The following is a 23,935-nucleotide window of genomic DNA, read 5'->3' as shown; positions in this document are numbered from 1 at the left end:
GCCCCGCCCGCCCCGCCCCGCCCCGCCCCGCGCCAGCCCCGCCGGCGAGCCCGGAGCGCCCACGGAGCCCGCGGGCCCCTCGCCATGGAGACGGTGAGGAGCGGGAGGGCGGCGGGGGGCGCTGTGGAGCCCGGGACCCCCGTGCGGGCCGGGGCGGGAGCGGGGGCCGGGGCTCGGCCGGGGCAGCCCCCGCGCTGGGCCGCGCCCGCGCCCGCCCGCCCGCCGCCCAGCGGGAAGCGACTCCGGCGCCCGCCTCGGAGCGCGCGCGCGCGCCTCGCTGCCCCTGGCGGGCGGGACCGCGGAGGACGGAGCCCGCGGCGCGCGCGGCTGGGATCGTGGGGTCGCGCCCCGCGCCGCGCCCCGGCCCCGGACGCCCCCCCGGACGCCGCGGGCACCCGCGAGCCCTTCCCCGCCTTGCCCGGGGCTGCTCCCGGCCGCCTGGGCGGCCCGCGGAGGACACGTGGCCCCCAGACTAGAAGGACGGGAACGGGCCCCCCGGTGATCAGGTGGGTGGCGATTCGTCACCCGGGCAGGGGGGTCGGCTCTTGCCAGAGTAAGAGAAGAGAAGGTCAGACGCTCTTCGGTCTTGAACGACACGGGTTTCCACTTGCTTGTAAATGTCGATAGTTTGCAAAGCATTTTATATCGTGTTTTAAAACCCAGGCTTTATGTACCGAGTTAGGATCTGGGGATAGAATTCGTTTTCAGGGGCCGGAACGGGAGTACAGCGGGAAGCGCGTTTGCCAGCTACGAAGCTGACTTGGGTTCCGTCTTCGGCACCCCTTGTGGTCCCACGGTGATCCCGGAGCACAGAACCAGGAATAAGCCCGAGCACCGCCGGGTATGGTCCAAAAAAGAAAAGTTGTTTTTAAAGAATTCCCTCAACCCCCATGCACACACACCCCTCAAGAATCAAACAACATTAACTAGGAAAACAGTGTAAGACAAACTAGAATATAACATACAGGATAATTGAGGGATCCGATGAAATTTCAAAAGAATTTTAAGAAGTATAAAGGAAGTGTCTTTGAAAGTGCTTAGCATAATGAGTGGCAGCCAGCAAGGCAGAGACCACTTTTCTTTTAAGGTAGACTGTAGCAAATAGTATAAGATACAGAAGCCTCTGGCAGCTTAGGAAAAGGAGAAATTACCTGGACCACTGCAGTTTAGAGAGTAGTATGAGCAGGAGCATAGAAATGTAGGCATGGAGCGATTAATTAGGAGTTAATTAAGGCGCTAATTAGGGCGCTTGATGTTGTTGGAACTTGGGTTTCAGTCACAGTGGGACAAAAACCTGGAGCAGTAAGGAAAGGACAGTTATTGAATACCTTACTGGGCTGCGTGTTTTGGGGCCACACCCCGCGACGCTCAGGGCATACTCCTGGCTCTGCACTCAGGGGTCACTTCTGGTGAACCAAATGGGGTACCAGGTCTCAAACCTGGGTTGGCTGCATTCAACGCAAGTGCATACCTGCTGTACTATCTCTCTGGCCCCTGAAAGATTCGGAACCCAGGGAAGATTTATGAGCAAGGCAGCCAGTTTGCGCTCTGTAAATGAACAGACTTTCAGAAAATACTGAGTTCCTGGCTTCTGGAGATGAAACCCAAGTTGTGTGGAGAAACAATTCGATGACTGCATTAAAGATGAATTAGAAGAGGAAACAGATTTAGGGCAGAGATAATTATTAGAGAATGTTGCCAAAGAGATGAAAGCCCAAGTTGAAGATAGGAAAAGGGGAAGGAGACAGATGAATTTGAGTCTTCTTTTTGTTTTTAACTAGTGTTTGGGGGCTGGAGAGATATTTCAGGAGCCAAGGCACTTTTATTGCATACAGTTTACCCCAATTTGATTCCCTGTACCTTCATGTCGTCCCCGGAGCACCACCAGGAGTGATTCCTGAGCACAGAGCCAAGGGTAAACCCTAAGCATTACCAGGCGTGGCTCTAAAACAAAACAACGTATTATTTTGGTCTTGAAGACAAAGTTCAATATCATGGTCTCCCTAGCATCAATGGGTGCAGCCCTTGAAAGTCCTCTGAATACTGCTGGGGTGTCCCCAGTAATCCCTAGCATTGCAGGGCCTGAACAACATTTTTTTCTGGGCCCTTGCACTGAATGAACCACTGGCGTAGTTTACTAAGAATCACCAGTGTTGCCCCAGGTTTCCTGGTTAATTTAGGAGACCGCTCCAAATTTTTTGAAAAATAATCCAGTGAGACATTTTTTAACGGTAGATGTTAAAGACAGTTCAAAGAAGATGTGGTAGTATAGTTTTTTGGGGATTTTTTTTTTTTTTGCTTTTTTTGGGGGTCATACCTGGCAATGCACAGGGGTTACTCCTGGCTCTGCACTCAGGTTTACTCCTGGCGGTGCTTCGAGGACCATATGGGATGCTGGGAATCGAACCTGGGTTGGCCGCGTGCAAGGCAAACGCCCTACCCGCTGTACTATCACTCCCAGTATAGTTTCTTTTTGGAGGAATCAACAGTGGAAGACAGCAGTGCAGAAAACAACAAAGATGGAGAGCTGGAATGATAGTGTAGTGGATAGAGCACTTTCCGTGCACAAGCCACCAGGAGTAATTCTTGAGTGCAGAACCAGGAAACCCCTGCACATCAGTTGTCCTGTGTTGCCCAAAAGCCAAGACAAAGATGGATATGAGTAATAGTATCTAAGGGAGATGCTGTTTTATTTTGAAATAGTTTGGGAGTCTGACATCTGTAGTTCTGAGCATGGAAATAGAAATATGGATTAGGAATCTGGAAGAAATTGTGAGTCTGTGTCAGTTTAGCTTGTGTATCTAAAACTATTTTGTATTTATGAAGACAAGTGGCTCATGAGTAGATACATGCCTTGCATGTGTGAGGGCCTGGTTTGATTCCCAGCTTACATACATATAAGGTAAAGGTAAAGGCCCTCCCCTTGATCGTCGATTTGCTCGAGCGGGCCCAGTAACGTCTCCATTGGAGACTTTGTTGTTACTGTGTCTGGCATATCCAATACTCTCGGTAGCTTGCCGGGCTCTCCGAGAGGGATGGAGGAATCGAACTCGGGTCAGCCATGTTGGCCGCTTGTAAGGCGAACGCCCTACCCGCTGTGCTATCGCTCCAGCCATACATATACACACACATTATAAATATAAGACACATACAAATTGTGTTTCTATTATACAGTGGTATTTTACAGGTCTCCTGTGTTACTGAAGAGTAGAGAGAAATGAGCACAGCCTACTCTTATGTGAAGAAAAGGGCAAAAGAAACCTCAATATTTTCACTCTTTCAAAACACACACAAAAAATAAAATAAAATAAAACACAAAAAACATCTTTTTTTGTTTTGGGGGCCACACTGGCAATGGCTCAGAAGCTGCTCCTGGCTCTGCCCAGGGGACTCTGTGGTATCCTGGTGTTTGAACCCTGGTCTTTTACATGCAGAGGTTGATCCCTAAGCTCTTGAGCTGTTTCTCCAGCATGAAAATCAGCATTTCCTCCCCCCCTCCCTGCTTCAACAAATTCTTTTATAATAGGTGTCTGTAGTTCTAGATGTGCTCCTCTTCTCTATATATATCTTAGTCTCCTGTCTTTCTGTTCCTGAGTGTGTATTGTTATTACCAATTTGATAAAAAAGCAAAACCGTTGAGGATTATTTGTTGAACTACAATGCCAGCGCAGTACAAGGGATGCGAAGAAGTATAAGATGGTCTCGGCTTCTAGGAATTTGTAATCAGTTTGTATGTATAATGAACAGAATAGCTATAGCATAACAAAGTCTTACCAAAAGATGAATACAATAATTTCTGCTGAAGTAACCATCTCTCTGTCTTTACATAGGTGAATGTGTGTAGCTTCTACTTAGGAGTGGTGAGGTTGTTGGTTCAGTGCCAAGCTGAACTGATCGTTTTATGCAACCCAGAAAGAAGTAAGGAAGATTAGCTCCTTCCCCGTCCCCATCCTGGCCATTAGGTGAGGGAAGTTTCAGGCTGACTTACTCCTTGTACAACAGCCAGCCTCCAGGTAATTGCCAAGGCCGTTCATTCCTTATTACCACAAAAGCGAAGAAGTGAAGTATGACTTTTAAGTTAGTTTATCCAGAGCAAATGGACCCACACTGTTGATTCTGTGGGTGGAAATTATCATGATCCCTTCTGGGTTCCTGGATAACAGTCATCACTGTTATTTCAGTCATCACTGAAATATTCCTAATATTTCACCTGAAGGAGCACAGAGATGGTTTTAAAGGTGTCTCTGTATATTAAACACTCTTTAATGGATCATCTTGTCATGGGGAAAGCAACTTAAAAAATCAATATCCTCTAGTCTATCGTGACTTTTGACTCACAAGGGTGCTGAGAGGACCCATTTTCCCAGTTATCGAACATTTGTACCCTGCCTCCGGACCTCATCATACAAACTTTGACTCTTGACAGTAGTTGCTGGGATCCTCCCCCAGTTTGGCTTTCAGTGATCAGGAGTACCTCTGATTTCAGTGTGCTCGGCTGCTTAGTGAGAGTATGGAGAAAAGCAGTGTTATTCCTCTGATTTACATGTGGAGTGTGTTTGATTTTGTTTGTTCTGGAGCCTCATCTTGCAGTGCTTCTAACTTTGCATTTAGGGATCACTCTTGGCAGTACTCTGGAATGTTTCCAGAGCAGTGCTCAGAGATCCCAGGGCAGTACTCCTGGTGGTACCATATGGCATGTTGGAGATTAAATTGCAGATGAGACAAGCTACCCACTGTATTCTCTTCAGCCCCATACTTTCATGTTTTTATAAAGATCTGTGAGAATATCATGAGGCCAACCCTAAGCTGAGATTTTTTTTTTTGAAGGGGGGGGGCGCACACCTGGTGATGCCCAGGGCTTACTCCTCGCTCTGCACTCAGGAATTATTTCTGGTGGTGCTCCAGAAACCAGATGGCATGCTGGGGATCAAACTTGGGTTGGGCGAATGCTAGGCAAGCCCCGTACCTGATGTATTATCTTCTCCAGCCTCCTAAGCTTAGATTTTCTACTTGCAACTTTTAAGACCTAATGTTTCAGTAAGCAGTGAGTATGAAAGGACATGAGCTTTGGAACCACACAGATCTGGGTTCAACTTCATGTTTTTCCCCCTTACCAGCCATTTGACCTTGGACAGAGGGCAGATTAATATTATTTTCTTAGTATTTCTTAAGCCTCAGTTTTCTAATATATGAAGATAAGACTAGTAATATTATTTATGTCAAGCTGTTATAAAGATTAAATGATAATATTTTGAAAGGATCATACACTGCTTTTTATTTTGGCGTGGGGGCCTACCCAGCAATGCTCAGAAGTTAATCCTGGCTTTGCAGTCAGTAATCACTCCTGGCAGTGCTGGGGGGGGACCATGTGGGATGCCGAGGATCGAACCCAGGTCGGCCACAAGCAAGGCAAACGCCCTCCCTGATGTACTATCGCTCAGGCTACAGCCTATGTGCTTTCAAGGAGAGTCTTAGTTCATCAACCCTGTCCCTACTACTACCAGACTGAAATAAATGGTGCCTAGGATAGACTGACTCCTTATTTTTCTTGTCTCTCCAGGTCACTTCTCCAGATATTTCTCCAGCTCTAGAAAATGAACAACCTCAAGGTAAGTTCACTGAAGAAAGGCAGTGGGAGACAGGAGAGGTGGTACAGAGGATAAAATGCTTGCCTTGCATCCCTCTAAACCCATGTTGAATCCTTGGTACCACATCTGGTCCCCGAGGAAACTGGGTTTGCTTCAACAAAGTTCGTGAATTTTCTCCGAATCCCTTTTAGGAAAACCAACCTGGGCCTGATAATACCCAAACAATATAAATCAGTATCACCCAGGAAAAAAATCATGGGCAGAATGGCAATGATTAATATCTTTAGTTATCAGTCTACTGGAGAGAAACTTTTGTGCTGCAGGGAAGACCTTCCATATGCAATTCTGGACAGACTGACCAAATTGTTTTTGTGGTTGTTTATCTAATGTTTTGTTTTTCTTTCTGTTTTTTGGGTCACACCCCTGACTGCACTAAGGAATTAACTCCTGGCTGTGCTCGGGGAACCATGTGGGATGCCAGGGATGGAACTCAGATCAGCAAGGCAAACACCCTACCCACTGTACTATCTCTCCAGCCCCGGACTGATCATGTTTTTAAAGTGGCTGGTATTTTTTTTTCTTTTTTGTCATTAATTATTATAAGAAAGAGAGACATGAAAATTATTTACATAATGAAAGATTTCAGAGCTTCAGTGAATTGGGAAGCTTCATGGAGTGCCATTTCAATAGTATTGGAGGCTGGAGATTCAGTATAGTGGGGAGAGTGCTGGCATTGCACGTGGCCGATCCAGGTTGACTCCTTGGCACCTGATATGGTCCCTTGAGCTCCATCAGGAGTGATTCCTGAGTGCAGAGTCAGGAGTAAGCCCTAAGGTGTGGCCCTCACCCCTCTCCTGCCAAAAAAAAAAAAAGTGATTTTTATTTCCGTCTGCATACTCTCTAAGAATGTCCCCATCTCTAAGGAATGATCCTGTGGGGCCAGAGAGATAGTATAGTGGGGTAAGACATAAGGCATTTGCCTTGCATGGAGCCCACTCAGGTTCGATCTTTGGTGTCCCATATGGTCCCCCAAGTCCATTGGGAGTGATCCCTGAGCATAGAGCCAGGAGGAAGCCCTGAGCACAGCTGGGTATGCTGTAAAAAAAAATTGTTTTTAATAATCTAAGTCATCTACAGCCATTTTGGTGCCTCCATATTCTGACAGAAGAACTTTCATCTCCAACTCTTTGGATCTTACTGGCTGGATCTTTTCCCCCCTCCCCTTGGAACCAGATCCAATGGAGCAGTCACTGTTGCTTGCAGTATTTTTCCCAGAGATTTTTCAGACTTGGGTCAGCTGTAGTCTCAGCTTGACTTTCAACTAGTGCTCGCTCAGAGAGCAGGAGAAAGTTTCTAAATGCCCGTCCTGCCGTCATGCCACTGCTGCGTTCCAGACACTGCACTCACGCCTCCCAACAGAGTTACCTGCGTCTAGACCTACGGATACATGACTGTGGGACCTAGTATTTCCTGGTACCCCAAAACATTGGCACTAGGATTTGTCATCTGCAACATCTCTAAACCCACTGCGTATACAGGAATTATGGTGGGCCAGGGGATGACTGGGCCAGGGAGAGCCTGTGAATTTCATACGCAGTGCTGGCCATCCACACATGCCAAGTACAGTCTCCACAGCTGTTTTTGTGTGCTTTGGGGGACCACACCCACCAATGATCTGTAGTTATTTCCGGCCCTACTGGCTGTACTATCTCTCCTGTCCTGTGTTTTGTTGCTCAGGGTTTACTCCTGGCTCTGCACCCAGGAGCCATTCTGGCTGTGCTCAGGGTACCATCTGGGGTGGTGGGGATTGAACCCAGGTCGGCTGCATGCAAGGCAAACGCTCCACCCTCTGTACTATCTCGCTGGCCCAAAAGTCTGTGTTGTGGGGGCTGGAGAGATAGCACAGCGAGTAGGGCGTTTGCCTTGCACGCGGCCGACCCAGGTTCGATTCCCAGCATCCCATATGGTCCCCTGAGCACCGCCAGGAGTAACCCCTGAGCATCGCCGGGTGTGACCCAAAAAGCAAAAAAAAAAAGTCTGAGTTGTGCTTTTTCTTTTTCTTTTTTTTTAAAGGTAGTTCTAGACTTTACCCAGTCTGTTCTAGTCTATTGTCTTTTCCTCAGAGAAAAAGAATTTTCGGTAGGAAATAAGCAGTGAAGTAAAAACAGCTTTTATTTAGAAGACAGAGAAAGGGGGGGATGGGAAGAGATGAGAGGAGAAGAAAGACATGTTCAAGAGAGAGCACGGGCTTCTCGGAGGTGGACAAAGACCCAGTACACATCCTGGCATTCAAGTATGAAAGTCTCAAGGGAGAGGAAATTTGGGCAGCACATGGGTGTAGGCACCATGTGCATGAGCTGGTGACATAACACTGACTATGTAGCTTGAGAAACAGTGGCGGGCTTCCAGTTTAAGGTACATTAAAATACATGCATCCACTTTCATTTCTTCACAGAAAACCAATGAAACCATCGGAAAAGAATTTGATTTGTAGTTTCAGTTTGGGGACCACACCCAGCTGGGCTCAGGGTTTACTCCTGGTTCTTCGCTCAGAGATCATTCTTGGCAGTATTCAAGGGACTATATGGGCTAGACCCCAGGTCAGCTTACCTTCTGGACTATCTCTCTGGCCCCTAGAGGAGTATTTTTGATTAAGTATAAACTCACAAGAATAGGAAATATAGGAGAGGGAATAATAAATTTTTCAAAGTTAGAAAGTAGATGGAAAAATGCAGAGCCAAGAATGCTGAATTATAAAGTGAAAGTAGGGAGAACAAAGAAATCTTGATTATTAAGCCAGGGTGTGTGTGTGTGTGTACACACAAAGGTAGGGAGGTAGATAGATAAATTGTCTTTTGTGGGCTAGAGCCATAGCACAGCGAGTAGGGCATTTGCCTTGCACGCAGCCGACCCAGGTTCGATTCCCAGCATCCCATATAGTTCCCTGAGCACTGCCAGGAGTAATTCCTGAGTGCAGAGCCAGAAGTAACCCCTGTGCATCGCCAGGTGTGACCCAAAAAGCAAAAAAACTTTAAAAAAGAATAAATTGCCTCTTGTAGAAGCAAACTGGTGCTTGGGAGGCAAATGTGGGTTGGGGGGCATTGGGGAAGGGAAGTGAACACTCAGAAAGGGATTCGTGTTGAAACAGTGTATGCCTGGGACCCAGTCATCAAGAACTTTGTGACTGCATAGTTACTAAATACGAAATAAATTCTGAAAGGAAAGAAGAAGCCAGACCCCTAGGAGGTCAGCTCCACTGAATAGAGTCAGGCAACTCAACTTCTCCACTACAGCATAGACTAGAGAGATAAGCATAGCTAAGGGAGAGAGAGGTTTCCGCACTCAAAGCAGGGGCCTGAAATAGACTGGACCTGGATGCTGAGACCTATCACTTTACCCCTCTCCGGTTTCCGGAATGTTCACAGAAGAGACTTCACCCTCCAACCCCGAAACTGAATTATCTCTAGAATCCCCTAAATTATAAGAAATTTATAATTTATAAATTATTTAAAAATCCCTAAATACAAGTTTTGAGTATTCCTCATTTAAATAACTCACAGTCCACAGAGTTTATTTACAGGCTTAGATGTTCCATTAGCTTTAAAGGTTTTTGTTGTGTTGGGTTTGGGGGGAGGACCTCCCAGCAATGCTGGGGGCTACCAAGGCTATGTGCCCAGTAGTGCAGGGCTTGAACTTCGTGCATTTCAGCCCTTTCAGCTGTCGCCCTGTCCCCTAAGAATCTTAAATTATGATTTAAAAGGGTCAGAGAAATGGTATAGTGGGTGGGTCACTTATCTGGCACTTGATAGACCCCAGCACCTCAAGCCCCATCAAGAAGGAGTAATTCTTGAGCATAGAGCTGGAGTAACCCCCCCACCCAAAAAAAAATTTTTTTTTTTGGGTCACACCTGGAGATGCTCAGGGGTTACTCCTGGCTTTGCACTCAGGAATCACTCCTGGCAGTGCTCAGGGGACCATATGGGATGCTGGGAATCAAACCCCGGTTGGCTGCACGCAAGGCAAACGCCCTACCCGCTGTGCTATCACTCCAGCCGCCCCCCCCAAATTTTTTTTAAACAGAGGAATAGAAAAGTATACATAGCCAGGGTCATCCCTTAATAGACTTGTTTTGTCTGGACAAGTTGATTCCAACTTCCTTTGATCTGAAATGGTCCATCTTGAACCATAACATTCTCATCTTAAGATCTTTGAAGAAGACCCAGAGAGATTGTACAGCGAGTAGGGTGCTTACCTTGTATGCAGCAGATTCGGATTTGATCCCTGGCAGACCAATGGTCCCCCTGAGCCCATCAGGAGTAAGCTGTGAGCACCACCGAATATGTCCCCAAAACAAAAAATTAATGTCCAAAACTTAAAAAAAATAAATCTTAGAAGAATTTCTTCGAAAAACAAAAATAGAAGAATGTAACATATATCAGTTCAGGCTGGAAAAAAAAAAACTTTTAGGGGCTGGAGCGATAGCACAGCAGGTAGGGCATTTGCCTTGCACGCAGCCAACATGGCCGACCCAGGTTCGATTCCCAGCATCCCATATGGTCCCCCGAGCACCGCCAGGAGTAATTCCTGAGTGCATGAGCCAGGAGTAACCCCTGCATGGCCGGGTGTGACCCAAAAAGCAAAAAAAAAAAAAACACTTTTAGACTGTAATTGATTAATAAATGGCATAGATTTTCTATTTCAGTCAGCCCTCTTGCTTTTGGAGTTAATATAATTCTATCTGGATATATAGATTGAATGAGATGGTTCTTGGGGGGCGGATTATCCTGGTTTTGTCGGAACAATGGGAACAAAACAGCTTGCATAGTGGTTCTGTAGCAAATCATGCCATAAATATTTTTGAAGGATGCCTTATGCTTGCAGAGCATATATTTTACCAATGACCCATATCCCCCTCCTCCCACTCTTAATATTTAAGCAACTACTACTGTTTTGTGCCTCTTTTGATGGTGAGTTGTTGCGAAGAAGGACACTAACTGTCTCATCCTATGCAGAGACTCCAGAATCCAACAATACTGTGTATACTTCCTTCATGAAATCTCATCGATGCTATGACCTGATTCCCACAAGCTCCAAATTGGTTGTATTTGATACTTCCCTGCAGGTAGGTGAAACCCTTTTCTTGGAAACTCAGGGTCAGTACTTCTTGTGCCATCCCAAGTATTAATAATATCTTTTTACTTCCATGGGGTTAAGTTCATGTTTTTCCCAACGCACCCAACCCCTGTTCTTTCAATGCCCTGCTCCCTATGAATTTCCTTCTGTGATTATAACTCCTTTTTGGCTACAGGTGAAGAAAGCATTCTTTGCTTTGGTCACTAATGGTGTACGAGCTGCCCCTTTGTGGGACAGTAAGAAGCAAAGTTTTGTGGGTAAGTGAAATTTCCTGCAGCACAGTATTACTGGCCTCATATGCTGGGTAGGGAAAGAAGCTTTGAACAGTGCTTAGGGCTCTTGTCTTGGCCCCTAGGCATGTTGACCATCACAGATTTCATCAATATTCTGCACCGCTACTATAAATCAGCTTTGGTAAGGAACCTTACTCGATGACAAAACTTCTTAATTTATTTTCTCCAGACAAACCACAAGGGGTTATTAAACAGGAAAATCCAGTCTCAGATAGTATTGATTCTGCTTCCAGGTTCAGATCTATGAGCTGGAAGAACATAAGATAGAAACCTGGAGAGGTATGTAGAGAAGAAGATAAAGGTTGGGGGCTGGGGGTCCTTGGGAAGTAGTTTTCCAGAGTGGCTTTATCATTATGTGAACCCCCCCCCCCATTTTCTTCAGAAGTGTACCTACAGGACTCCTTTAAGCCACTCGTCTGCATTTCTCCGAATGCCAGGTGAGTTCCAGTTGGCACCCATTTGTTTAGAAGGTTCCCTGAGTCTTGCCATAGTATAACTAACGCCTTAGATAACCAGGGATCTACGGGACAGAGGGAGAAAAGAAACAGACACAACCCAAACGTACGCAACCGTTCTTCAGGTCTGCCCTGAGCACCCTCCTCCCCGGCTACTAGTTTCCCTGTCCAAAAACCGATTCGAAAGAGCTTATTGAACATGTTCAGTCCCAGCTCTACAGAACTTGACTCTCCCCATCCCCCTCCAGCTTATTTGATGCTGTCTCTTCGCTGATCCAAAACAAGATCCACAGGCTGCCAGTTATTGACCCGGAATCGGGCAACACCCTGTACATCCTTACTCACAAGCGCATCCTCAAGTTTCTCAAGTTGTTTGTAAGTGTTTCCTCAGCCAAATTGTCTCTGACGGTCTGGGTGAGAGGGGCATCCCAGGGTGGTGGGGGGATGGGAGGCAGGGATGTGATGTAGTGACAGAGTGCCGACTTTTACAAGCCAGAGAAAAGAAAGGAAAGGAAAATCAAGGGACAGAGCAGAAGTGTGGGGTTAAGGTGCTTGCGTGCAGCTGACCGCACTCCCATCCTGAGCACCACGAGATATTGCTTAGAATCAGAAGAGAGAAGAAAAACAAGCTGATGGTTCCTCCCTTAGATCACTGAGTTTCCCAAGCCAGAATTCATGTCTAAGTCTCTGGAAGAGCTCCAGATAGGCACCTATGCCAACATCGCGATGGTCCGCACGAGCACCCCTGTGTATGTGGCTCTGGGCATCTTCGTGCAGCACCGCGTCTCGGCCCTGCCGGTGGTGGATGAGAAGGGTGAGAGATCGGACCTGAGAGCGGGCTTTAGGGAGGCAGGGTGGCTCTAGGGCACCTGCTGAACCGCTTCTGTCCCCCTAGGGCGTGTGGTGGATATCTACTCCAAGTTTGATGTCATCGTGAGTGATGGGGGGGCGGCGGGAGTGGCGGGGGGGGCGGGGGGGGGGGGAAGGAATGGGGTGTGAGATGTGGAAGAGACCAGAGTCTCTTCTGGGATATAAAGGGATTAGAAGCTTCCAAGCTTTCAAATCTGTTTTGAGAAGAAATTGAATGAGCCCGGTTGTGTGCCTTAGGGGCAGGGTTGACAGCTACAAAATCCCTCTGGTGAAGTTGGCGGGGATTAGGGTTGGGCATCCTTGCTTCCCTGCAAGCACCTTCTTTCTCCCCAGAATCTGGCAGCAGAAAAAACCTACAACAACCTAGACGTGTCTGTGACGAAAGCCCTGCAGCATCGATCACATTACTTTGAGGGCGTGCTTAAGTGCTACCTGCATGAGACTCTGGAGACCATCATCAACAGGCTGGTGGAAGCAGAGGTATAGGGGCAGCGGCCTTGAGAGTAGGGGCTAAAGGATTTTCCTCGCTGAGGCCGACACTCAACTTCCCCTCTCTTTTGCGCCCTGTGCCAGGTTCACCGACTGGTCGTGGTGGATGAGAACGATGTGGTCAAGGGAATCGTGTCCCTGTCTGACATCCTGCAGGCCCTGGTGCTCACAGGAGGAGAGAAGAAGCCCTGAGCCAGGCGGGGCCAGGCAGCACCAGGGGATTATTCACCCCCTCACGGCACACCCGAACAAAGCTCTGGAGCCACGCACGAAACCAGGAGGGAATCGACTGCATTGCTTGGGAGCCCTCGGTTCTGCATGGGAGCTGGGGAAATGCCAGGGAGGAAGGAAAGTGGATTTTCAGTAGTCCTTGTCCTCCCACTTGAGAAAATTATAGATCCTAGCCCATCCAACCCCCATGCTCTTAGACATAGCCCCCTTTCTGGGTAAACGATGGGCTCTGTGCCTCTCAGGCAAACTGATCTCCGAGAGATCCCCAGACCTCACCAGCCATTGCCTCTGTCTCTGTCCCCAACTTCATCCAAAGACGACAGTACAGCTAAGTCTTCATAATTACTTTTCCCTTCTGTTTCATACTGTATGGAGAAGGTTGAGTCCACTTTGTGACGTTTCTTCCATACTGGAGTGGGGAGGAGGGCCTTTGGTTTCTGCACTGTAGGCAGATGTAGGACGGGAATTGGGGGTTATGTGGAGGAGGGCAGAATGATTAGCTGAGGCTATTGCTTTTCGTGACAAACTTAATTAAAATGGCAGGAACCTCTTCGTGGTATTGCACTGTGTGATTTGATTTGTGTAGCTGATAGACACTACTGCTCCAGCCTTCCTGCTTCACACAGCTTTGTCGACTCGCCAGAACAATGAAGCAATAGTAATAAGACAGTCACATAGTTGTACACACACATGCGCACGCGCACAATATGCCAAGTATCAATCTTTTTCTTTTTTTTTGAACCGCACCTGATGATACTCTTGGCTCTTCACTCAGAAGTCACTCCGGGCAGTGCACAGGGGGACCACATGTGCTAAAGAACAAAGTCAGTCCCTCTGCATGTAGAGCAAGCAACCGTATTCTCTGTTTTACTGGATTTTTTCTGTGAGGGGAACAGGGGGTTGCTGAGGACTTATTGCTGGCTCTGTAGCTCAGGGACCACTCCTGGCAGGACTCAGGACCATATGGGATGCTGGATATTGAACCCAGGTCGGCTGAGTGCAAGGCAAGAGTCCTACTTGCTGTACTATCACTCTGGCCCTGTGCCATATGCTCTGTACAGTCTCTCCAACCATAGATTTATTTTTCAACTTGAGACAGAGAAGCTAAACAACTTCAGGTCACACAGCTTATAAAAGTGTAGAACGAGGATTTGAAGCTAAACAGACTGACTCCAGAGCTCATGTTTTTTATATTTCAGCCTTTCAATCCTCCACTGGTAATTGTTTTTTGTTGTTGTTCTGTTTTTGTTTTTTGTTTTGTTTTTGGTCAGACCTGGCAGTGCTTAGGACTTACTCCTGGCTCTGTGCTCAGGGCTCATGCCTGGCAGGCGCGGGGTGCTGTAATGGGTGCCAAGGATTGAGCCTGGGTCAGCTGTGTGCAAAGCATGTGCCCTACCCACTATACTATGACTCCAATCCGTTTTTTCTCTTTTCTTTCCAGTTCTTCGTTTTGGTATTGTTGCTATAACTGAGGACCAAATGCCTCTAGTTGCAGTGCTCATTGGGGGTCACACGTCTGACTGCAAACTTTCTCACTTCTGTAGTTGTGTCTCCACCAGGTGTCACGCATAGCTGTTGAGGTGTTTGCGTATGAGTGGTGTGCCAGAGATTGTGTACTTTGTTGCAGTGCCAGGAGTCCCAAGCAATAGGATCACCAGGCTGGCACTTGGCACCTGTTAGTGGCACCGGATCAAATTGATGAGTGGATCGAATTGGTGACTCCCACTTTCTTAGCCATCGAGCCACCCCTGGACCAGCCCTGCAATTTGTTTCACTTTCTTCCTAGCACAGGCTGTATTTGGGATCCAAGGAAAATCCCGTGACTGTTAATTATCCAGAGACCAGAAAGACTGAGGATTTACTTAGAAACACCTGTTCTCACCATCAGCTTCTCTTAGGGGACTTTAGAGTTTGCTAAATTGGCCCCCACCTTGGATTTCCGAACCTCTCGCCTTTTTTCCAGGGCAATAATGAGCTGAAGAGTGAGGGCTGAGGTGTAGCGGGACTGGCTGCCTAATCAGATCTTTTTAGATTTTAGTTTTGATTTTGGAGCCATACTTAACAGCGCTCAGGGTTTGCTACTGGCTCTGTGCTCAGGAACCACTCCTGGTGGAACTTGAGAACCCACCAGGAGTGGCTCCTGAGTACCAGAGATCTCTGGGTGCCAGAGATCGAACTGGGCCTGCCACAGGCAAGCCAAGTACCCTACCTGCTATACTACCTTCCAGCACCTTGATTAAACTTTTTCCTGTGCTGAGACCATGTTGACTAAAACAGTGGTACCAAACACCATCAGGATGGCTAGACGGGTCTGGGCCAGTTCTAAGACACACACACACACTTTTTTTTTATGCCCAGTACTAAGATACACACACACACACCCTGCCATGCCTCAGTTTTGCTGCTATGGCCAGTTCTAAGACACACACACACACACACACACACACACACACACACACACCCTGCCTCAGCGTTGCTGCTATGATTCATTCTCTCTCTCAGAACTGATGCAGTTTCAGAGTAACTCTGCTCTGACCACACTGTGCTAAATGCTCTGAGGGAGCCATACTGCCTTGTGCAGACCAGGCTTCCTGCTGGAACCCCAGAGAGGGCTATCGAGGCAGCGCGAGCTCTGCTCTCGGGGCTGCGCCATGGCTTTGGAGAAGGCCCGTCTCCACATTCGCCTCTGCGCAACCCTCCTGGCATGTGCCCAGGCGTGAGAGAGGGAGGCTTCTAAGTTTCAGAGGCAGATTATGTTTGTGTGTGGTGGGGGAGCGTGGAAGAAAGGACAGATGTCTCCTTATGTCACATTCCATTACAGAGGAGGGTTTGTCTAGGGAGGAGGAGGCAGGGAGCGCTTAAAAGCGGTGGGATTCTGCTGAGACCTTAGAAGGAGGGGAAGCACCTCTCACAAGTCCCCCACCAGTGCAGCGGGTAGGTATGAAAGGGGCCTGATGGCGGGCATTATGGGGTGTCTGGGTCTATGTCAGGGTCCACATTAGGGAGTAGGAGGCCTGTTCTGTTTCTCTGGTTCTCGGCAAGCCACTCTGCCCCTGCTGCCCTCCTGCCCCACGTCCCCAAGTGCGCTTCTCTTCCCCTCTGAGCACAGGGACGTTGGAAACAGCCTGCACGTCTTCCCCGCTACTCCGAGTAGGTGCCAAGTATCCTTTTCAGGAACTGTTGCTGCTGTAGTCTCCCCTCACCCCCCCAACAACCTCTCCGCACCCCTCCCCACACGGAGCTGCTGCCATGGTTGCCAGGCATGGTTGCTAAGTCTCTGCATGGAAGGGTTGGCGTGGGCTGTGCCGCCACTAACATTACCATGGTGAATCAGGGGACACCTGGTATGGCTGGGGGGTGGGGCGGAGAGGATCCTGGGGATTAAGCAACTCCAAGCCAGAATGAACCCGAAAGGTGAGCCTCTTGACACTACTTCTGGAGGGGCTGAGTGAGCTCTGGCGGTGGGGAGGGAGGGCGCTAGGACAGAGGGACAGTGGCTTTTCCTTTCGGTTGCTAGGGGACCAGTTCGCCAAGGGAGCGCGCTATTACTACTCCCTCGCCTCTGCAAGGGTGCAGGTGCACAAGTACCTTCCATCTTTCATAAGGCTGAGCAAAGCTCAGTGGGAACAGACAGCGTGAACCCCAGATTCCTGGTTTCTGGGTTGGGGAAGAGGCTACTGCAGGGAAAAGGTTCCTTGGGTGCCCAGAGACACACGAAATGCTGGGGCAGCTCCTTAGACAGAAGGTGTGGGGGTCACCCTTTCTGAGCCTGCAGGGTGGGGGGCGGGCAGCTCACCCCCAGAACTGCACACAAGCTGCCAGAAAGCTATCGTCTCCTCCCTCCACCGCATGGAAGCTGGTTACTCATCTTCTCTCTGCACCCGAACTGCCACTGCTGCTAAAAATAGGCCCCCAGCCGTGGGCCAGGCCCCCCCCCCCCCGCACCCCAGCCCCATGGAAACCGGCAGAGTGGCAGGCAGAGACCTTGAGTTCCATTCCCATCACCTTTCTCTGTTGGGGAAACAAGTCCGAGACAGGAAGTCAGGGGCAGAATCTCGGTAGGTCAGGCATCAGAGCGAGCTGGAGAGGGAAGAGTTAAGCCAGCAGGAAGGTTGAAGAAATGGGGGCAGGGGCGGGGGCACTGCCAGCCTGGCAAGAGTAAGAAGTCCCCTGCCCACCGGTTAGGTCTCATCAGTCTGAGGGGACCAGCAGCGGGGAAGAGCGCCCAAACCCGGACCCCGGGGGGCGGCCGAGCACATGGGGGAGGCAGCCGCGCGGAGCCCGTCCGCTGTGTCACATGCGCGCGCACACACAGACAGGCACACACGTGTGTCCGGGTATATATAGTCCTCAGTCGCTGGGCCCGCTGCTCTGCAGTGGGCGCCGGCTCCCTGGGCTGGGAGGGGGCTCGGGGCGGGTGGGAGGGTGGGGGGCCGGGGTGGGGTGGGGCAGGATGCTGGATGGTCAGCTCTTCTCCGAGGGGCCCGACAGCCCCCAGGAGCTGCAGGATGAGGAGTCTGGCAGCTGCCTCTGGGTGCAGAAATCCAAGCTGCTGGTGATCGAAGTGAAGACTATTTCCTGTCATTATAGTCGCCGCGGCGCTCCTCGACAGCCCATGGACTTCCAAGCCAGGCCCTGGGCCCGGGGGCCCCTGCGCAGCACGTGAGTGAAGGAGGGGTGAGGGGGGGCGGCCCTCTCTACAGGCACCAGCCAGACCGACTGCTGGTCCCCCTGCTCCTTCTTGCGCTCCCCGCCCCCATCCCCGAGGACCGAGACCCGACAGCAGCGAGGCGGGCGGGGGCGGGGGCGGAGGGCAGGGGTGCGTGAGCGGGGCGGGGGGTGAGATGGGGCAGACGCTGCTGAAGTGTGCCCGGGGACGAGGTGAGTCCGGCTTCGAGTTCGGCCCGCACGTAGAGGCACGTGCACACGCCCCCGCACGCTCACACGCCCCTCCGCGCGCCCGTCCCGAGTGCTCTCCGGTGCTCCCCGCGCCCTTCCCCTACAAACTGCTCACCTGGGTTCCTGCTCATTGTCCCAGGTGTGGGCCGCGCCTGGGATCCCCCGAGTCGCCGCCTCGCCGGCCCTGGGCCTCCAGGGTGCTGCAGGAGGCGACCAACTGGCGGGCGGGGCCCCCGGCCGAGGCTCGAGCGCGGGAGCAGGAGAAAAGGAAAGCCGCGTCGCAGGAGCGGGAGGCCAAGGAGACCGAGAGAAAGCGGCGCAAGGCTGGTGGGGCCCGAAGGAGCCCCCCCAGTCGGCCCCGCCCGGACCCCCAGGGCGCGCCTCGGGGGGCCCAGCCCGCAGGGCTCCCCGCTCCCTCCCGGCGGGAGCGCCCGGGGCCCATGGGACGCCCGCCCCGTCCAGCCGCGCAGCTGCCGGGCGACCCGGGGACGGCGTGGGCGGGGCCCTGGGGAGGTCGCCGGCCAGGACCCCCCAGCTACGAGGCCCACTTGCTGCTGCGGGGCGCGGCCGCGACGGCCCCGCGCCACCGTTGGGACCGGCCGCCCCCCTACGTGGCTCCTCCTTCTTACGAAGGCCCGCACCGGACCTTAGGGACCAAACGCGGCCCCGAGCCGTCGCGAGCGCCCGTGGCGTCAGCCCCTGCTCCGACCCCGACTCGGGCCGGGACCGAGGGCGGGAGCACGAAGAAGAGGCTGGATCCTCGGATCTACCGCGACGTCCTCGGCGCCTGGGGTCTCCGACAGGGGCGGGGTCTCTTGGGGGGTGCCCCGGGCTCCGGACTGGTCAGGCCGAGGGTGCACCCTGGCGGGGGAGCCTCGGAGAAGAGTCCGGGGCTGGGCGCCACGGGTCCGAGCAGCGGCGGCGATGCCCACCACCCCGCGCCGGCTGCGGGTCGTCCCGCCGCGGAGACCGCGCCCGCGGGGTCTGCAACCGCGACTCCCAGCCGCCCGCGCCCTGCCCCCAGGGCCAGGCCCCAGCTCAGAGGGCCCGGGGAAGGGAAAGAAGGCGGAGAGCAGAGCTGGCCGCCCAAATGCTGGCCGCCCTCCAGTAAGAAGCCGCCGCCCCGACAGAGCCAGACCCTCCCCAGGCCCTGGGCTCCCGGAGGCACGGGATGGGGAGAGTTCCTGGGGCAGAGGGAGGGAGCGGGCCCCGAGGCCCCGGAGGGTTGGAAGGCGACCCGCCGCGCCCACACCCTGCCCCGCCGGTCCCGGGGTCCCGCCGGCGGAGACGGCGTCTTTGTGATTGACGCCACGCGCGTGGTGATCCGGTCCCAGTACGTGCCCACCCCTCGAGCCCAGCAGGTGCGGCTTTTACCCGCGGCGGGGCCGCGCGTGGAGGGCGATGCCCCCAGCGAGGAGGGTGGCCCCCCGAGCCAGCCCACGCCCAAGCAGGAGGAGCGCGAGTGGCCCGAGCCCTTGCCTTCCCCTTGCCAGAAGCTGCTGCGGAGCAGCCGCCGCGCACAGCGGCCGGGTGGGGAGCGCGAGTTCGACGCTACGGGCGGGACGCCGGGGGACTCCTCGGAGGAGGAGGAGGAGGAGGAGGCGCGCGGCTCGCGCATCCCGGGGCTCCCGGCCGGCGAAGCCAGCCCGCAGGAAGCCCCCGCGCCGCCGGGCAGCCCAGGGCGTTCGGCTCTCGGCCCGGCGGCGCCGGGCAACGCGAGGCAGGCCGAGGGCGCGGGGGAGGCGGCGGCGGCGATCCCGCGCCGCGCCGGCCGTGGCTGGCCGCGGAGCCCCGGGCCCTACGCGGGCGCCCTGCGGGAAGCCGTGTCCCGCATCCGCCGCCACACCGCCCCGGACTCGGACTCGGACGAGGCTGCGGAGCTCAGCGCGCACAGCGGCTCGTCCGAGGGGAGCGACACGGAGGCCTCGGGCGCCTCCTGGCGACAGGAGCGCCCCCCGCCCAAGCCTGGGCACCCCCCGCAGCCCAGGGACGGAGGCAAGGCCGAGGAGCTGAGCGACCACCTGCGAGGCATCCTAGGTGCCATCGGCCGAACCGAGGACGGCCTCGTCGGGGCGAGGAACGTTAAGGGGACACCACAGGGAAAGAGGGAGTGGCAGTGACAGGCCCTGTGTTTAGGCTCCCCTGGGACCTTCGTCCCCGCGGGACCCCGGGAACGGGCGCGGCGGGTTCCCTTGCTCTCAGATCTCCTTGAACCCTTTACCCAGACCGGCCCCCACGCTGAAATCAAGCCTCTCACATGAAAGGAAAGTGGGGGGACTCGGACACTTCGGACACGGGGGCTGTTCTTTGTCAGGAGAGGTGAGAGGGGGCAGCAGACTGCAGTGCCCGCCCACACCCACCCCGGCCAGGCCTTGGGCAAGGGCCCTGCACTAGGTGTGGGATCCAGCCCAGATCCAGCCAGGAGCAGCAGGAGGACACCTCGTAGGCGACACCCCCAGAGCAGGAGAAAGGGATGGAGAGGCGCCACAGGGGCGGTTCCCAGGTGTCAGAGAGGAAGTGGTCCAGAAGCAATGAGCACAGGTAGGAGAGAGCTCACCCTGTAGCTGCCACAGGCCTCAGCTCAAATCCCAGCTCTGTCACCTTGATTAGGCAATCCCCTCACCAGGCGGTTGTGGGCTCTATCCTTGACCCTTCGGAGTGCTTGGGAGAGGCCTCCAGTTTGTCCTTCCTTCTACAAGGAAGAAAGAGAGTTGAGGACGGGTGGACAGTCCAAGGGCTGGGAGATTGCTTCATCCACCTGCACTCACTCCCAATTGGAGACTGTCCAGGTTTTGCAGAAGAGCTCGCCTCAGTGTTCAAGGGCTCCTAGACCAGCCAGGTTTAGGTGAGGGCCGGCCAAGACAGGGTAGGATGGTGGCCTCGTCACTCTCCTTGGCCTGTGGTGGTCCAAGCTGGGGAGGGAAGGCAGCCAATGAATCAGCTTGGGACCCTTTAGGCCTCCCTCTCTCCCTCCCCCGTGTTCCTTAGTGATGCTCTGAACCATTACCACGATTTCCCACCCAGTGGTATGATCCAACCGAAGGAACCCTGGTGGGTTTTTTCTCTTTTTCTCTCTTTCTTTTTTGTTTTTGCATCTCTCTTCCAGAAACTTGCTAGGGAGGGAAGAAGAGAGAGGCTGGTCCCTGAAGCCTGCAGGCGTGGGGTGTGATACTCGCTGTAGCCACTACGGGGCGCGCGCAGGTCGCGGATTGCCCGAGTAGCCCCGAGTGCCTCCTGCGCGCAGGTCCCCAGCGGCCTCCAGTCCAGGCGCGCGAGGTGGGCCGCGGGCCTTTGAGCTCCCGGGTCTGGGAGCGCGCAAGCCCTCGCTCCTCTCGGACCTCCCGCTCGGGGCCCAGGAACCGAAGTCTTTTCTCCTCTGCTATCGTGGCCACCTCCTCCGTCTGCCATTTCTAGCCATGTGCACTTGGCCAAATCACTTCACCTCCCTGAGCCTCAGTTTCCTCATCTGTCAAATGGGGGTTTCTAAACACCTACCTCGCAGGGTTGTTGTGAGGATTTAATGCGATAATGTATGTAAAGCGCCGCGCACAGTGCCTGGCACACGGTGGGCGCTCAATAAATCGAAGCTTCCCTCGGCTCGGCCTCGGCATCCCCCTGATTCCGACGGGCCCGTCGCGCGCCGCGGTCCTGCCCCAGGGCTCCTCCGCGCCTTCCCGCTGCGCGCGTTTGGGGGGCGGAGGGGACGCCCTTTCTTTGATGGAAACTCCCGGCCCACCCCCGGCTCCTCTCCCCAGGCCTTGCCCCCCACCCCACCCGGCTGGCGCCCTCCCGACCCCCATTCCGGGCAGGGGCTGAGTCAGCCCGGGTAAATTTAGCGGAGTCCCCGCCCGGCCCCGCGCCCCGCTCCGCCCCCGCCCCGACCCGCGCCGCCCGCCCGGCCCGGCCCCGCTCGCCAACCGCGTAGCCTCGGGGCTTCAATTATCCCCCACGTCACTCCGCGGCCACCGGGGAGACCGCGCCGGGGACCGCTCCGGCCGCCCAGGAAGGCCCCTGCGGACCTGCCTGGAACCCACGCGGCCGGGTCTCCGGTTCGCCCCTGCGGGCGCGGGCAAAGGAAGTGGAGGTCACCTTGGGCAGACACCAGAGTCCCTTGAAGTCTGTCTCGCTGCCACCTACCAGTCTCACGGCTCCCGCCCGGCCCACCGAGCATTTCCTGCGCACCTGAGAAGGAGTCAGCCTCTGGCGGGGCTCCCGGAAGGAGCAGACGGTGCCCGACGGTGGTCGGAGGATGAGCACGGAGCGGAGGGGGGAGGGGGCGGGCCGCCTCGGTGTCAGGGAGGTGAGGAGGTGCCAAGGATGCCCAGCAGTGTCAGGGAGGTGAGGAGGTGCCAAGGATGAAACCTCGGACCGTGACTCTGCATCCCCTCCCTTTGCGCGATCTCCCGATCCCCTCCCTCTGTGACCCGTGAGTCAAAGGAGAGGCCACCGTACAGGGAAGGCTCCCTGGAGGAGGAGGGGGCCTGAGAGAGTCTGGAGAGAGGGTTCCAAGCAGAGGGACCCGCGAACACAGTCGTGGATGTGGGAGAATTATCAGGCGCAAGTACCTGAAAGGAGGGAGAAGGGTAGTGTCTGCCATCGAGGCAGACTGGAGGTGGGCATGGGGGAAGGAAGGGAAACTTGGGATACTTGGGATTGGTGGCCGGCCAGGAATGTGGGAATGTGCTCTGGGTGAAGAAATGGGTGTTAGAACATTGTGTGACTGAAACTCAATCATGAACACCTTTGTAACTATCTCACGGTGATTCAGTTTTTTTTAAAAGACAGTTGTGGAAGATAAAGACAGGCAAGGAGATGTGTGCTGAAAGTAGACTGTAGACCGAACATGATGGCCACTTAATACCTGTATTGCAAACCACAACACCCAAAAGGGGGGGGGGGGGCCTGGAGCAATAGCACAGTGGGTAGGGTGTTTGCCTTGCACGCGGGCCAACCCGGTTCAATCCCAGCATCCCATTTGGTCCTCTGAGCACCACCAGGAGGAATTCCTGAGTGCAGAGCCAGGACTAATTCCTGTGCGTCGATGAGTGTGACCCAAAAAGGGGAAAAAAAAAAGGAGAGAGAGAGCAAAAGAAGGGGGAAGGGTATGGGGGGATACTGGGAACATTAGTGGTGATGGAGAATGGGCACTGGTGGAGGGATGGGTACTCAATCATTGTATGAGAGAAAGGCAAGCACGAAAGTCTGCTGTAACTGTACCTCACGGTGATACATTTAATAAATAAAAACACTGAATAAATAAATAAATAAAGACAGGTGAGGAAACAGGCAGGTTGGTCCAGTTGAGGGGTAGATGCCTTAGACTCCTTGGCCTGTGATAATGATGAGCTTAAAATAGGAGGAAGATGAAGGAAGGCCAAGGCCATGGTGAGACCATCTGGTCTAGTAAAAGAGTGAGTTGCATGGCAGAGAGGGGGCTGGCGCTCGGGAAGGCCTGGGCCACACTGCCTAAACCTCTTGGAGGCTGATCACACAGAAGGCCCGTTTTGTTTTAGGGCCACATAGCCACTTGTGCTCATGACTTATTTGTGGCTCTGTGCTCGCTGATTACTTCTGGTAAGCACTTGTGGGATGACAGGCAGTACTGAGGATTGAACCCTGGCCAGCCATGTGCAAGGCAAGCGCCCTCTCCAGACCAGGAGCCAGTTTTCACAGCTGTAAGTACTCTGCCATTGTTGGAGCACTGGGGGCCTGAAGTGTAAAGCACGGATAGAGGTTGCAGTAGTGATTTATCCCCCAGGAACTTTGTTTGGGAGGGGGGTGTTTGAGCATGTGAAGCTCTTAGAACAAGGCCTATTACTTACAGTAAGTGACATCTAAGTTACATAAGCTCCCATTTTTATTTCTCTTTAGGAATATTTTATTTAATTTTATTTTGCTTTTTTTTTGTGGGGAGTCATACTCGGCAATGCTCAGGGCTTACTTCAGGAGACCATATGGAATGTCGGGGATCGAACCC

General features: G+C 53.2%; 2 protein-coding genes across 2 annotated transcripts; both read left to right on the top strand.

Moving 5' to 3' along the window:
- The first annotated feature begins 25 nt into the window (after positions 1 to 25).
- Positions 26 to 13,609, top strand: PRKAG1 (protein kinase AMP-activated non-catalytic subunit gamma 1). Its single transcript, XM_056120137.1, has 12 exons — positions 26 to 93; positions 5,561 to 5,609; positions 10,601 to 10,710; positions 10,897 to 10,978; positions 11,077 to 11,135; positions 11,248 to 11,293; positions 11,397 to 11,451; positions 11,718 to 11,844; positions 12,118 to 12,283; positions 12,365 to 12,402; positions 12,673 to 12,819; positions 12,913 to 13,609. The coding sequence occupies exons 1-12, from the start codon at positions 85 to 87 to the stop codon at positions 13,018 to 13,020; spliced, it is 996 nt and encodes a 331-aa protein (XP_055976112.1). The 5' UTR covers positions 26 to 84; the 3' UTR covers positions 13,021 to 13,609.
- Positions 13,610 to 17,480: 3,871 nt separating this feature from the next.
- On the top strand, positions 17,481 to 20,080 carry DDN (dendrin). The gene is made up of 2 exons (XM_056120125.1): positions 17,481 to 17,721; positions 18,098 to 20,080. The coding sequence occupies exons 1-2, from the start codon at positions 17,513 to 17,515 to the stop codon at positions 20,076 to 20,078; spliced, it is 2,190 nt and encodes a 729-aa protein (XP_055976100.1). The 5' UTR covers positions 17,481 to 17,512; the 3' UTR covers positions 20,079 to 20,080.
- Positions 20,081 to 23,935: the final 3,855 nt, after the last annotated feature.

Source organism: Sorex fumeus, unplaced genomic scaffold, assembly GCF_029834395.1.
Source record: "Sorex fumeus unplaced genomic scaffold, SorFum_2.1 ptg000042l, whole genome shotgun sequence".
In the NCBI taxonomy this organism is placed as follows: domain Eukaryota; kingdom Metazoa; phylum Chordata; class Mammalia; order Eulipotyphla; family Soricidae; genus Sorex; species Sorex fumeus.
Note: the sequence above shows the minus strand (reverse complement) of the source record. Positions and strands in the feature narration are given on the sequence as shown.